Here is a 15,677-nt window from a genome sequence, read left to right on the forward strand (position 1 = left end):
AAACAGGGAACAACACTGTCTGAAACTGTTCATACCAAAATATCCCTGTATAAAGTCACTGTCCTGCAAAAATACTTTCAGGAAAACTCAGTTCCAAATCATTCAGTCCTTCCTGGCAATGCTTTATTTTTGACTAATGGGGCAGAATTAGGAGTGAGCTATTGTACTTTGGTAGCTCCTAGGAGCTTTTAATGGGCTCCCCATCCTGCTGGCCAAGAAGAATGCCAAGAAGAGCCAGAAGTTTCTTCAGTAACTGAACCAAATGGAAGATGAACATGAACCTTGCACAGTTGGAGCTGCTAGAAGAGTGTCATTGATCTGAAGAAGAAATAATAACAAGACCTCCCAGGTTTCTCTTGCCATAATTGTCGACTCATGCGCCAACTTCTGGACAGCTTTCAAAACCTGCAAGCACAGTCTGATCTGACTGGATCCTGGGTCTGGCCTGCAAGAGAAGAAAACAGTGCTCGAGAAACAAAACTATAAAGTGATGTATTCAATAACATGAACTTTCAGCAGTTACAAAAGAAAACAAGTATTACTGAGCAGGAACATGAGCCGATATGCTTCTGTGCACCTCAACTCTGTCTCTAGGAATCCTAACTCCACCTTAATGAGCATATGATGTACTGTAACACTCTTCTCCATAGGAGACTCAATACATAGAGCAAACACCAGAGCAAGCACAGTCCATCATCTCAGATTTATCTTGGGCCAAACAATGACAATCCAACTGAGACATCGTGAATTATTACATACGAAATTCAGAAGTGGCAAAACTATGAGAACATATTGTTAACAAACTAATTTAAATTCTTCCTTAAATTCTTCTTAAATTCTTAGGTCTCTTCCAAATCAACTCTCATCCCTTCTTTAGTCTGATGTTCCTAAAGAATGAACCCCTTCTAGATTTTCTGTAAGCAGTTAGGAATAGGGAAGGAAGAAGAGAAACAGTTTCATATTTTCTAGGTTTTTCCCGTAGTAATAATCAGATCCACACTGGCACTGCTGAGTCATTCAACACAAAGTTGTGCAGAAGCAGCAGAAAGCAGCATCACCTCTTCCCATCAGTCAGTCTGGACAAGGCAGAACAAGTACAAAACAATACTGTGACACATTCTGGACAATATCTGAGGACACCAGTAAAAAACAAACCTGAGGAAGCCTAAATTTTAAAGGGGGCAAGAGGAGATTACCAATTAGATTGTGCAGTATATGTAAGGCATATTTCAACCTGTGCATCATTTCATCATCCTCCTACCACCACTGAAGGGATGGAAAAAAAAAAAAAAAACCCAACAACAACAACAACAAAGTATTATCACATTCCTACCAAACATTTCCAGTGTGGTATAACCCACAAGTCATGTTGCATAGCAAGCACCTCAAGAATGTGCTGGTCCACTAAATACTATCAGCTTTTATCTTGATAATATAAACGTTGTATTACAGTACTGGAAAAAAGATTACAAAGAGACAAGATAATACCTAATGCAAAATTGCATACCACTAGCCACAGTTCAGGACCTCAGTGGTTTGCTTGATGCTAGTGCTGGATAATAACCCAGGGTCTCTCTGATGAACAATAAACTTTGGGGCATGTGAGCCCTGCCTTGCTTATAGCACTATTTTTTGCCTGAGCAACAACAGAGCAGATTGATTCAATTGAAAGATATCCTTAATCTATATAGGCTTAAAGCTTCCAAGGCTGCTTCAAGACTTGTTTCCCCAATCATTTAGATAAACTGTAAAAAACCAGGGTTTATATGCAAGCTAACAGAATACTTCTGTGTAAATCTTGTCAAGGCAACTCGAAGATTCCTAGCCATCTATGACTTCCAATTGTACACAAAGTTGACCCAGTGGCAAGCTCTACTTACACTATTTCTAGACTTCCAGATGTCTAGATTTCTACACACCATGGCCTTTTGGCCATACTCCTTCAGAAGTACTGTTCCCATGATTTCATATGAGAAGCACATGAAGTTATAACAAAAAAAGTTCTTTGACAGTCACATGTTCTACGGTCTCTCAAGCAAATCCAGACATTTCTGTCACAGTGGACTCTGTATCTGTACCTCACTCTCCTGGGGAGGCAATACAGGGGGAGAGAGTTCTCATATTGCCTTCCAACAATGTTTGTGGCACTGAAACTTCATCTGACAGCAGTAACAACCACTAGTGATTAAGTCTTCTTCAAGACCTCTTGGATATTCTAGGGTTGCCAGAAATGGAAAGCCTGAGGGTTGCTGGGGACTATTCAAATATGTCAACAAAGTGCTGCTTCAGGGTGGACAGAAGGCCAGTGCAGGAGGGAAGGAGGCAAACATCCTCTCTCCCATCACTGCAGCAGATATAGGAAAGGTAACTTGATTCACCCAGCCTTCACAGTTTTATTTTTCAGCACCACACTATTTCAAGCACTGTGCATGTAAACGTTTGATTCAGCTGAGCACTCACACTAGAATAATCCATATGCACCTGCTCTGTCTGGGTGTACACAAGCTCCTGAGATACCATTTACACCGAAGTGCCCTCTTCAGGCCGCAGCACTTCACACTTCACCTATTATACATCACTAAGCCTGAAGCGTGGAGCCTTCACAACTCTGGGCCATCACTTCAAAGGCAGCCAAACCAACAGCTACAATGTTTCCAGAGAACTAGGATGAGGAAGGAAGTTTAAATTAATCACAATCTTCCACAGGACATAGGGCTATACTAAAGTCTTAGTATCTCCAACACAAGAAGAGATTTTTCGAGGCTGCTATAACAGCTCCTGGGTAAGTATTCTACATGAGCGCATGAGCAACTTTCATCAACTGGGTAAACCCAGAAATCATTCTCCTCTTCCCCACCACAGACACCTAAATCTGAATCTTGGCTTTTATTTAAGGCAGGTGTGCACAACTCAGTTCTGCATTACATTTGCAGTACAGAAACTTCTCCCTTTGCTAGAGTGAATTCTGAACACAGCTCCCTAAAGGGCAAAACTTAAAGAGAGTAGGGACTTGAACATCAAGTGTTGACAGCAGCAACCATGAAAAGGTTTAAGATACATCTGATAAGATACATCTCAGAGAGTCTTAAAAGAAAAACTATGGAACAGCTATACTACAGGGACAACATTTAAAATAATAATTTTTCAGCTCCCCCTGTATCTAGGTGTTAATTATTTCATTCAACAGCTATCACATGTAGCCTACCAGCCTACATAGAGGTTCAACCATGATTTTGGGAGAGAAGGGTAAAGTGGAAGCTTGTGCCAACAGCATGCAAGAACCTGTACTACTGAACTGCCTGCTACTAGGCGCCCCCATGTGAGACCAAGCAAGGGATCTCAGAAAGAACTACTTAATGGACTAGTGAAGAATTCCAAGGGAATAAAGGATCCCAGACAGCAGACTCTATTCTGCACTTATTAAAACTTAGAGACAACCTCCTGCTGCAGTCTAACCCAGAAGCTCTTTCCTCAGACTTGTGTCATGGCCTTGACCATCCTTTAATGGGAATTAAAATGCATTTTCACTATCAGATAAGAGCAACAGCAGCTAAGAGTAGGTGGACTTCAAAACAATCAATAAACAGCAAAGAACTCCTCTGAATTTGCACAAGTTATTATTCAAAGTCCTTTATAAACAATGCCTTCAGTAAAGTGACCCAAGTGTAGCTGGGCACTTTGAAGGCCACCTGCAGTGATACATACTTAATACTGATAAAAGCAGATGATCTGATACTTACAGACATATACTAAACATTGATCTGAAGTTAAGTACCTTTTCAGGGGGAAGCACTATTGTTTAATCTTACTTATCCAGTACATATGTTCAACAACAGCAGTTAAACTTACTATCAACTATAAATAAGGCAATTATGTTTGTGAACCCAGACATATTTCTAGGTCCTGTACACATCTTATATTACCAATCTCAACATCATCATCCAAGGATGTCAGGCAGCAAGCACTCTGCCATGGGGTTCTTTCAAAACTACCAATGAAGGACAGTCAGCATAACCATGCCCATTTAACAGGCAGCAAGATACAAGCACAGAGCACTCACTTACTGAAAGATCCTTCAGTACATCACAAACGTGGTCAAATCTTGACTAACAAGGGCTATGACTGACATGATGGTCTTAGTTTATCCCAGTTTTACACAATGAAAAGCACATGGTCACACAGTGATGCTCTTCTGCTTTTCCCTTTACCCTCCAGTCATCCAATAGAGAGAAACCTTGAAGCTCCTGGGACAGTAAACATTCAAGTATATGAACTATCTGTGATTCTAATTACCTAACCACAGCAGCAGCAACAGCTTCATTTACTACTGCAAAACTACAGAAGACATTTGGAGAAATACCTTCCCCCTAAGCTTGCAGCAATAGCAGTCTTATTTTATTCAAGAGCCTCCATGTCTCGTGAATCCTCTGACAGGTTACCTGTTGACTATCGGTTGGAATCCCTAACACTCACCTTGGTACAAAGAGATTTTGGAGATGTTTGAGAATGCTTTGAACATAAAGGTTTGGTTCCTTAATAACAGGTAAAGGAATAGAGTCCTTAGGTAGCACAAGAGCCATAATCCAATCTGTATACACATCCACACAGTATTTCACAGTATCGCCATCCAAAGGGAGGGTCAGTCCATAACAAACCACCTCCATAGTCCATTTTACCTAACAAACACAAAGCAGAAGTTATTAAAAATAAGTAAGTAAGTACTGGTCAGACCACATTAGTTGTAATTAAAAAAAAAACAAAAAAAAACAGTAGTTATGCTGTATGGGCAATTCTAGTTAACATACCCTGCAAGAAAACACCAAACCATCAACTCATATATCATGATATTATGAAGAATATAAATAAATGGCAAATCACTCTCTAAATCCTGAATCTCTTAAATCTAAACTGTAGAGATAACTCCTTGGAACACACAGCTGATAGTGGAAGATTTTCAAATTCTAATAAATACTTGTACTATACAAAGACTTTTTTTGAAGTCACATACTGTTGCTTCAAAACTGAAGGTAAATAGAAAGGCTTTTGTTAAATGCTAAATTCCTTGGGTTTGTTTTGAGGTTTTTTGGTTGGTTTTCTTTAGCCTGAATTTCCTGGTACAATAGCTCAGACAAACATTTGCTATTAAGTAATGAAGTACACTGTCACTATGATCTAGCTGCTAATAAAAACCCTATGGAGATTATTAAACTAAAAATGTAACACACTTCATAAAACTTGGGACAATAAAGAGAGAAAAATAAAAGAGGCTATAGAAAACCATTAAACTGTCACTCTGCCATGAAGGAAACTCATCTCCAAGGAAAGGCACTTACTTCTTTGTCTGTTTTTAGTAAACTCTCACTTCCAACAGATGATGTAATTAAAGCTTGTCCAAGAGGACGCACCACTGCATTTGCCACTTCTCTCCCCACATTTTCAGGATAGCTGTGAAGTACACTGGTATTCCCCTGATCATTTTGAATGACAAGATGCAAGGATCTCCACTCTGAGTACATAGTGCCTCTATGCTACAATCCAAACAACACCTGGGAGACAAAGAAGAAAAAGAGACAATTAGTCAAAATATCTATGACATGAGTTAGCAAAACTGAGGCTCTGTATCACAATCCAGACTCTTGTAAATTCAAGATGCATACATCCATTTTATGCTTTTGACAATCTAGACAAGATTCCAACAGTTGTTCTTCAACCTTAATGCTTTTTACACAGATAAGTTTTAACATAGCTTCATTACAAAGATTACAGCAAGTTCCAGTTCAGGACTATTGACTCATTTTAGATACTTAAACTTGAGAAGTGACTTGACCTCACACTTCTGCTTGCACCATCTCTGCAGGAAAGATGCTCCCATTTACACGATATCTTCACAGCTGTACAAGTACTTTGCTCATGAAGCAATGGCTGCAATTCATCCCTTGTTCCCTTTTCTGCCTTAACAGCAGTTAAAAAGAGATACCAGAAAACTTCCAAGAAAACCCTAGTCATCTGAGAAGACAAAAAAATCAGCCTCTCTTACATTCATAAGGTATTTCTACAGCAGGCACTACTCAAAACTGGTAGCTGAAATATACCATTGAGTGATAGTAAAGAGTGCCCTTTATTTGCAGTGAGTTCAGGACTGGCTGAGCCTTACTGCATCACTAGCTTAAACCCAGCATCACTTTACAGTTTCATTACAGTACATACAGGTTCCAAATCTACGGAATTGGGGTGCATTTCAAATCCTTGTAAAGTCAATACACACAGAGTCACTCTGAAAATCTGCATTTGTCCCACAGATTCCAAACAGAAAAGCCACTAAGAAATTTCCCAGTCAGTGCTCTCAGAACTAGACACAGTTCTCCTTCCAATAACAATTCCAGCACAACTGCAGTTGTGCATTTCCCCTCAGTGCCATTTGAGATCAGGAAGCCAAGCTGACCATGAACTAACCAGGTTTTTGCAGTGATGAGAGCCTGGGCTGGGTATTTTGGCTTTGCTGTGAAACCTCAACCAAGAGAGAGAGGTGATTAGAAGCAGCAGAAGTTAAGCTGTGCTCCTGCAGTCCCTATCAAGCAACAGCACCCTCGTGTCCCCACCAGCAGCACACACACCACCTGCATACTGTATAGGGACAGGGCTGGGAGCCAGGCCAGAAGCCCCTGCCCCAGGAACACCAGTCATGGGACTGCACTGGGCAACTCTGAGACCCCCACCACCAACGGCCAGCTCTGATCACACACCAAACACATCCAGACATCTCATCTAACTCAGGTGAGAAACATCTGTGCCAACACAACACAGCAGTGAGGATCCAGGGCCAGAGGGGCAGCAGGAACATCCCTCTGACAGAATGCTTTGTACATGCTCACAGGAAGATCAAACTGCTGCTCAAGCAGGTGGTACCACAGCAGCCTGAGCCACCAGAACTGGGACAGTGCCATCTCCCTTTCTTCCTCTTCCCACCAGAATCGACAGTCTTTTATCCATTATCTGAGCCAGCAGACCACACGAACAAGGAAAACAAGGCTGGCACAGGAAAAAAGCAAGGAGTATTCAAGAGACACAGCTCAGAGCAGCTCAAGCTGACATGGAATGGCTCTCCAAGACCCACTTGCCAACTACACTTACCTAGCACAACTTGGAAGCCAGTTCATTATACAGGGAATATTTTGAACACTTGCCTCAGACATTCATTGGCCCAAAACCAAAGAAGAAGCCAGGCCTGGAAATACACATTCCTAGGGAAAAGCCTATTTAAACAAGTCTGTCTATTGAGCTGACTCCCCAGATGTTTATATCCAAAACCTATGCAAAAAGCCTCATGACTCCCTTCAAAGGAGTCAGAAAAGCAAGGCAGCAAGATCTTGTCTTGCAAACTACATCCTTCCTGGTTTGAGGCACCAATCACGTGTGCTCATCTGATAGCGAGTTAACCAGAGCAGCTGCAGCCTGCAGGATGTACAACCCCTACATCCTTCAGGCACCTCCCCTCCTCTGGGGGCTGAGGCAGGGTGAATGTTCATGTCACTGTGGTCAAAAACCTCACACTTAGAGAAAAATAGCAATTCCATGACACAGAAAAGTCACATACACACAGACCCTCCAAAGTCAAACCAAAATCCCAAATGCAAAAACAAAACAAAAAAACAAAAAAACAAAAAACAAAAAAAAAAAAAAAAAAAAAAAAAACAAAAAAAAAAAAAAAAAACAAAAAAACAACAACAACAACAACAAAAAAACACTCAAAGAAGAAAAGAAAAACCACACATAAAAACAAAACACCAAACAAAGCCCACAGAATCCCAATCCTCACTGATGGCTTCAATCACTGCTTAGCTTCACTATCTAGGTTTCCATACTGGTATCTTTTCCTTTCATATCCTGTAGCCACAGAGATGCTTCATCTTCCCCATTCTCTCCCACCTGAACACCATCTTAATCTCCAGCACGTGTTTGGAGTCAAAGCAGAAGGGACAGAAGTGAGATATAATCCACTTTCCAAGACTTCCCCCTCCTCTCTCAACCCCCCAGCACTTAGCCTCTATCCCCAGAGCAGAGTCCCTACCCCCTATCCCACAAGGGTAGAGGGGAAGCACTCTCCACTCCTCTCCTGTGACACAAGTTCATTAGAAGCATGTAACCCTGTAACAGCATTTGAGGAACACTGTTTTAAATAAACTGATTTGAACTGATGAAACGGCATGTCCTTTCCACAGCCACCCTCCAGCTGGCAGTGAACAGCTCATGGCAGGAGCTTATCACTGTGTGATAAGCATAGCACACTCACTGTCTGCCCTCATCCCAGAGCAGGGTGCCCAGGTGTGTGGAAGTGCTGTACAGTACAAGCAAATAGCAGGCAATGCCTGTGTGGGAGGTTTCCCATCTAGAAGAGCTCAAAGGACAAGGATTCCCAAATCCTGATGCATTTTAGAAAACCTTAATTGCACTAGGGCAGGGGAACATGAGGACACAATCACTCGCCTTCATGCAGCTCCCTGACACAACAAAGAAAAAATGCAAAGCTCTTCTGGGTGACCGTTCCACACTTCTGAGGAGTAACACTATTAACATATACAGGATGTGTACAATATGCCATATTGAAGAGGTTTAGCAGCAGGACAACCAAAACATCTCATACCACATACTCCCAGCCTGCTGCCTGACATTCTTACATAAATTTAATGATCAGCCTGTATCTTGTTAACATCTGAGGCTTCCTTTGGTCTTGCTGTAAAAGGAACCTTCTGTTAGTTTTAGCAGTACACAAGGAATACCGAAAGAATTTGATTCAGATGCAAAATCCTTATGTGGGGGATTTATCAGGGTATCAATCTATTCATCTCCCCTATATTTAGCAGTTAAAAGTTTTTATTTGGAAGGACTAGAAGTTACTTTTTATTTAATACTCCAGTTCAACTGCCACTTGAATTGGAAATGGCTGCAATCTGTTAGGATTGCAGTACCACTAAATCTATCTAGTATGCAGTTTCTTCTAACTGGACAGGAATTTACAAAGGCTGGAAAGTCTCCACCTTGACATCTGAGACAATGTTCCTGACCAACTCCACACACTGACAGTTCCCCAACTTGCCTCAGACAAAGAGCACCTAATGCTGTGCAGCAGCAGAACTTCCTCCCTTCCAAGACACGGTATTCATCAGTAACCACTGAAACAGCAATGGCAAACTGGAGATCAAAAAAAGCAACTGTCATATCACACCTGATTTTGACTTCTGTTGTTGCAATGCTTCTATATTTCAGCTTCAATAAAGCATCTCACTGGCTCAACTAACAACTCCTAAGTTTCATGAAGATGAATATCCACACTTCACATACACATGTCTTATTTGGGTTCAAATCACTCAGGACTCCCAGAAAGCTAATTAAGAGGAGGGGTGAGAAGAGTTATAAATCAACCCTTGTTGTTCACCAAGCAGTTTTACACACTCTTGTATGCTTTACGTTCACTAGAGGCTGTATGTTCCTAGAGGCTGCACTAAATAAAATATCCTCACACTCCCACAGACAGACCTGGAAAGAAATTGCCAGCATTACAACTAGCAAAACAAAGGAGACAATCATTTTACTATGAAACTGAGCATTCAATATTCCCTAGTGTCATAAATAATCTGGATTTCAATGTATTTCCTCCTAATCTATTTCATCTTAGGAACTTCAGTAGTTATCACCATATAAATCACTGAACCTGGATGTCTCAGCATTGAAGACCCAAGATCTTCAGTTCTCAAACACTGCAGAAGCCAGTGAGCACAAAAGGAAAATTAGTGCATAAAACTCAAAGAATAAGCTCTACTTCCAGTTTCCAAAGACTTAATACGAACAGCTGCAGCCAAAATATTTAAACTTGTGGATCCCTAAAGTTAGATAGTGAGAACTAAACAGAGCCCCATTCTGCAGTTACTGTGAAGGAATACACAGAAGGTCCGAGCCTGAAGCTGAGGTGTTTGGAGCATGTGCAGGGGAGAGGTCAGGGAATCAATACCCATGTACAGAGAAGATCCTCAAAAAATGCATTGATGAGGGAAGCGTTGGGGCAAATGTGAACATTTAAGTCTTTCATGCCCAGCAGCTTCAGATTGTAAAAATGAAGTATTTTCCTACGATGCAAAAGAACTTCAAGCACAAAGACAAGCTGTCCCAAAAGTGGATCCTTCTTGGCTTTTATTAGAACCAAAAAGGCAGAGCAGACACAATGGTTAGTAGTGCAAGAGATGCACAGACCACCAGTTGAGATATGCTCAAAGAAGGCTGAAGGCCTAAGTGAGCCCAAACCAGAGAAGCAGCCACAAAAAAAAGGTCTACATCAAAGTTCTGGGATATCAGATATGTTTTATAAGCAATCCCTGGAAAAAAAAAGAAAGCCCTCTCATTTAACATGACCTCTGCTACCTAATAGTACTAATATCTACTCTCCAGAGGGAACAATTCTTGCCAAAAAGAATTCTGCCACAACCCACCTTCCCCCAAAGCACAAACCAGATGTTTATGAGCAATTTTTCTCGGTCCTCTAACATTCTGAGCATGAACAGCTGCTATATGCCCACTTGTCCCACTGCCCTTCAAGCTCAAGTAGGAGAAAGTGAGTTAGAGCTAGCTGAAACTAACTGTACTTCTGGTATTAAGCCTACCAGGCCTGAGGAAGTGCAGCCCTCCTGGTAGCTCACCTCTGGAGCCATGTAACAGGTCAGCTCTGCCTAAGGTATGCACTGCGTGTAAAAGACGACAGCTAGAGCAGAAAGCAGTCAAAAAACGGCAACAACCCAATAGAAGACCTGAGAGAAAGACAGCAGAAAGTTAGTATATTAAGTATTCTGTTAAAGGAAAAAAAGAAAAATAAAAAGCGTATCAGGGTTACTATTAAATTTTTTATTAGTCTATATTCAAGGCAATAGATGAGGCACACAAAAAACTAGGAATTCCTGTCATCCTTTCCCAAGCCATTCAGCCACAGCACTACTAAGGGTCAAAAAAGAGAATCACAGCTGCCCTTGACCAGAGCAGACAAATTTGTCAGATTTTATTGCATTACTGTAGCAGAAGTTAAAACATGAATGTACCACAGGGAAGGCTGGTTCTCAAACATAAGGTGCCATTTAAGCCACAGGACCCCAGTCTTACTATCTCCTGCACTCCCCATCCCTCCTTAGCTCCCAGGAACACTGCTGGACACAGCCTGGCCAAAGCAGGAGGCAGGGCACCTACTACAGAGAAGTTGTACACTGTTATAGCTGAAGATGAGCAGAGCCATAGGAAAGCAAAAACATCAGTAATTTAGCTATTATCCTGCTTTTAAGCATTACTCAGACAACAGTACTGCTCTGCTTCTCACTATCACTCTCACTTTTGACAGTAGGTTTGAGAAAACTATTTTCCAGGCAGGTGACCTGAGAATTTAGTAAGTTTTCAAACCCTTAATTTGTGCCAACAACTATTTAATGAACTTGACCACGAAACTGTGCACTCGACTGAGAAAAAATTTTACTCAACAGTTTATTTTACATTGGCACTTATTTGTCAGTCCAGTTTCTCGTTAAGTCTCCAAACTGCTCAAGCAGGAAGGACCCTCTTGCAGACACAGCCCCCCTACTCCCGGGAGAAGCCTCGCTGCAGTTCGCTGTTTACCAAATAAACAGGATCTACTATCTACTGCGCAGGGAGGCCAAATGAACAGAAAACAGAATCCCGACAGAGCCCGGGAGGCCTGAGCCGAGCACGCTCGGCACAAGCGGCTTGTTGGTCGGACTCTGCGGGGAAACAGCGACACAAACTTTTCCCTCCCTCAGGCCCAGCTCCCGCTCGTAGGATCCACACGGGAGGAGGGGCGCGGGTACCACCTCACGTTCCTCTCAGAGACCCGAAACGCGGTTCGACCCCGGGGCCGAAGCAGGGGCCGAGGGGAGTCATCGAGAGCCGCTCACGCCCGCCCTGCGGTGGCTCGGCGGCACCAGCCAGGCGCGAAGCGCTGGGGGAGCCCCGGAGACAGACTCGCCAGCCGCCCGCCCCGCTCGGGCCCCGCAGCGGCAGCGCAGAGGTCAGCGAGGCGGAGGCTCCGGGCGGCGCCCGCGCCGCAGGCCCCGCGGGCGGCCAAGCGGGCCGAGCTGGACAGCACCGTGGCGGGAAGCGGGGCTGTCCTACCTGTGCCGAGAGCCCGGCAGACATGTCGGGACGCGCCGCTCCCTCAGGCCGCCGGCGCCACGGGGCCGCGGCCACACGGGACCGGGAGCGCCGCTCACTGCGCTCGGCCCGCACCCGCTTCCGGCAGCGCCACAAAGCGCACGGCGCGACCGCGCCCTGCGCACGCGCGAGCACGCTACAGCGCCACTCCCCACCCCCGCACGCGACCTCTGTGCCGGCGGCACCGAATAAGTCGCAGGGACAGACTCTGCGCATGCGTGGAGGGGCCGCCGCCGTGCCTGGCGCCGCCGTGGTGCTCTTACTCTTAAAGGGGCCGCTCACGCAGGCCCCCCCCTGCGCCTGGGGCTGCCCGCGGATCCCGGAGGCTCCGACATCTCACCGTTCCCGGGCGCTGCACCCGGGTCTGCGGAGGGCCCGGGTTCGAGCACTGTGGGCAGCGACCGGGAACCACCGGTGCCGTTCCTCTAGCCTGGCTCCGGCTCCTCTTCCGCTGCCTCTGCGGGGTGTGCAGGACGCTGGTCCGGCCCGGCCTTGCCTTACACTGACCCCGCTGCTGTTGCGCCCCGGCAGCTGCAGCCCAGCCCGGCTGTGGTTGGGAAGGGATAGAGACAGCATCAGCTCTGTTTCCCCAGGCCGTGTCTCGTCCTTCCTGCGATCTTTACTCCCATCCCGCGTTCATTTGCTGCTCCTCTGGCCCATAGTGTTCGCTAGTCTGCAGATGCTGATAGTACTTGGCTACAGTAACCGTTGTTACCTGGGTTCAAACAGTGTGGGCAGCATGTGAGGTGGGGATTCTGCCCCTCTGCCCACTTAGGTGACACCCCACCTGCAGAGCTGCCTCCAGTGGGGACCCAGCATAAGAAGGATGTGGAGCTGTTGGAGCAAGTCCAGAAGTCACCATGGAGATGGTTCCAGGGCTGGAGTACCTCTGCTCTGAAGCCTGGCTGGGAGAGCTAGGAGTGTTCTCCTGGAGAAGAAAATGTTTCAGGGAGAGCTCAGACCCCCTGCCAGGGCCTAAAGGGGCTCCAGGAGAGCTGGAGAGGGACTGAGAACAAGGGATGGAGGAACAGGACACAGGAAATGGCTTCCCACTGTCAGAGGGCAGGGTTAGAATAGATTTCTTCAGTATTTCTTTAATATTTCTTTACTGTGAGGGTAGTAAAACACAGTTTTCCCAGAGAAGCTGTGGCAGCCCATCCGTGGAAATGTTCAAGACCAAGCTGGACAGGGCTCGGAGCAATCTTTCTAGTGGAAGGTGTCTCCGCTTGTTGCAGGGGGCTTGGAATAGATGGCCTTTAAAAGTCCTTTCCAACAACTCTCTGATTCCACATCCAGTGGAAAAGGCAGCATAGGGTACTCTGCAGGGAGCTGTGCCTTGCTTCACGGCCCAGCACTGTTTAGGGATGGTGTGAGGGCCCAGTGTCTTGAGACCCCCTGGCAATGGGCCACTTTACCTCGCTCCCTGCTGCAGGGGGGACTGGCACCATCCTGTATCACCCCGGGCATACAGTGCATTCACTGCTCTGCAGCATTCTCTGGTTTCTGCAAGCACTCCAGCAGGTGCGCTTCTGGGAAAATCAGCTCGGTCTCACAGATTCTTTATGGGCTACCCCACAGGGGCCAGGTTGCAGTGTCATTTCTTCAGCATTTACCAGCACTGTTTCTTGTTCAGTGCAGCACTAAGATGTTAACCTAAATAAACAGGAGCCTGCAAAGTGATTTTTAACCCCTTGTATTGCCATCCATTGAAGGAACACCTTATATCGCAGTGCAAACTGTACTCCTGTTCCCCTTCCTGGCAGGAAGACTTCTGGTCTGCACATCCTGTGCATGCAGGCTGCTGACAGCAAGGAATGTGAGTTTCATAATAAAGATTTGCTCAGTGCTTTTACTGTAAATCTCTTCATCCTCTTTATTCTGCTCCCAAAGGGAGAACAGGGCCCTTGCAGAACACATCACTTCATAGTACCATGAATCTCTAGTGCCTAATTAAAAAAAAAAAAAAAAAAGGGATGTGGAGGGGTTAGTAAGGCTGCTGGAGGTCATATAATGCAGCACATATGGAGAGGACTGAGTGGAAAGGGCATTTGTGTCTTGGTTTGAAGGACAGGTGTCTGCCAAAGAAGGTGGGAACCTCCCTTGGAATGGAGAATATGACCCCCTTTCCCTCCGAGTACAATAACTTTGAAATGAGGGGGCTGTCAGGCACAGCTGTGGGAGAAGCAGCAGCAGTTGGTTCCCAGTGTGTGTGTGCGTATCCCAAGGCAAACAAACAGCAGCCCCGGCACAGCCCCGAGCAGGGGCAGAGCCCCAGTGCCAGCCTCGTCCCGGCCGCGGGCACCTTCCCCTGCGGTGCAGTTCCGGGCACGGCCGGCAGGGGCGCTGCTGGCTCCCGGCCGGGCAGGGCGGCTGCGATGATTCCCCCGCGGCTGCAGGGGGCGCTGTGGCGGAGCTCGGCCGCCTCTCTCCACACGGGAATGGTGGAAGGGAGGGAGGGAGAAGGGGCTGCCTGAGGGAACTCACGGCGAGCAGCCGGTCCCGGTGCTGGTGCTCCTCCAAATGGGGAAATGGACTGCAGCAGGAGACCTCTGAGCAGCAGCTGGAACGGCAGAGGTGGGCAGACCCCGGAATAATAAACGAGATGTATCAGAAATTCCATAGCTGCAGCAGGGGCTCGGAATCGAACTGGTAATCAAGGGTGCGGCGCTACAGTGTAGCAAGAACCCGGAGCAGCGGCAGGGACGCGGCGGGGCTGGGCAGAGGCAGCCTGGTTCCCGAACACGGCTTGGAGAAGTTCCCTCGCGGGGGGAGGGAAGGGGCTCGGGGTCCCCGGGCTTCCCCAGAGGCACCCGAGCAGATGGTGAAGGTCCTGGTTTAGTGAGGTAGGGTGTTAATAAGGTCCCACAAGCAGAGCTTCACTCACGGTAGGAGAAGACAAGCAGGAGACGGAGCCTCACAGTGGTGGCGAATTCTCCCCACAGCAACCACAGCCTGTCTCCTCTCCGGTACCGAGAGAGCAAGAGAGAGCCAGGAGCTGCGCCCAGCCCCTTCCCAAGCCCAAATCTTCCGGGATCTCTGCCCCCTCAAGAGAAACCCCTCAACTGAGAGAGTAGCCAGCCCCACCCTCTCCTGAGTCCTGGCAACTTGTTTCGTCTCTCTTAAGCACCAGCCGATTTTGTCGCCTAGCAACATATGGGAAAAATTTCCCTGAGAGAAAGAAAACAAAGGGAGTAACTATAACCTCCAACAATTTGTTACACAAGAAAAGCTCAGAGCCAACAGCCACGTGTGCCGAGGTGAAACTGCAAAGCTGGCTCATGGCCCCCCACTCCCCAAATCACAGTCTGCTTGCTGTGCCTTATCTTCCTCTAGGCTCCCTACCTGCTACATCAGAGGAGCAAACACTCCTTCCAGTCTCGTACATTTAAGCTTGACAGCGGCAGAGCAAGGGAAGTTGAAGCTCACCTGTAGCAGCCCATGGGGAGTCACCTTTCCCTGTGCGCTCGCTGTATGTGACC

At 46.1% G+C, this 15,677-nt stretch overlaps 1 protein-coding gene across 2 annotated transcripts in view; it reads right to left on the reverse strand.

Moving 5' to 3' along the window:
• RALGAPB (Ral GTPase activating protein non-catalytic subunit beta) overlaps positions 1 to 12,271 on the reverse strand; it is a 62,016-nt gene extending 49,745 nt beyond the window's left edge. For both annotated transcript variants that reach the window (XM_062505315.1, XM_062505314.1), the window contains exons 1-4: positions 12,160 to 12,271; positions 5,334 to 5,546; positions 4,474 to 4,676; positions 282 to 445 (exon numbers count right to left, since the gene is read on the reverse strand). In XM_062505315.1, the coding sequence (XP_062361299.1) occupies positions 282 to 445; positions 4,474 to 4,676; positions 5,334 to 5,516 (550 nt within the window). In that variant the 5' untranslated portion in view covers positions 5,517 to 5,546; positions 12,160 to 12,271. The remainder of the gene's footprint in view (positions 1 to 281; positions 446 to 4,473; positions 4,677 to 5,333; positions 5,547 to 12,159) is intronic.
• Between the last annotated feature and the right edge of the window lie 3,406 nt (positions 12,272 to 15,677).

The sequence above is a fragment of the Cinclus cinclus genome, chromosome 18, assembly GCF_963662255.1.
Source record: "Cinclus cinclus chromosome 18, bCinCin1.1, whole genome shotgun sequence".
Taxonomy (NCBI): domain Eukaryota; kingdom Metazoa; phylum Chordata; class Aves; order Passeriformes; family Cinclidae; genus Cinclus; species Cinclus cinclus.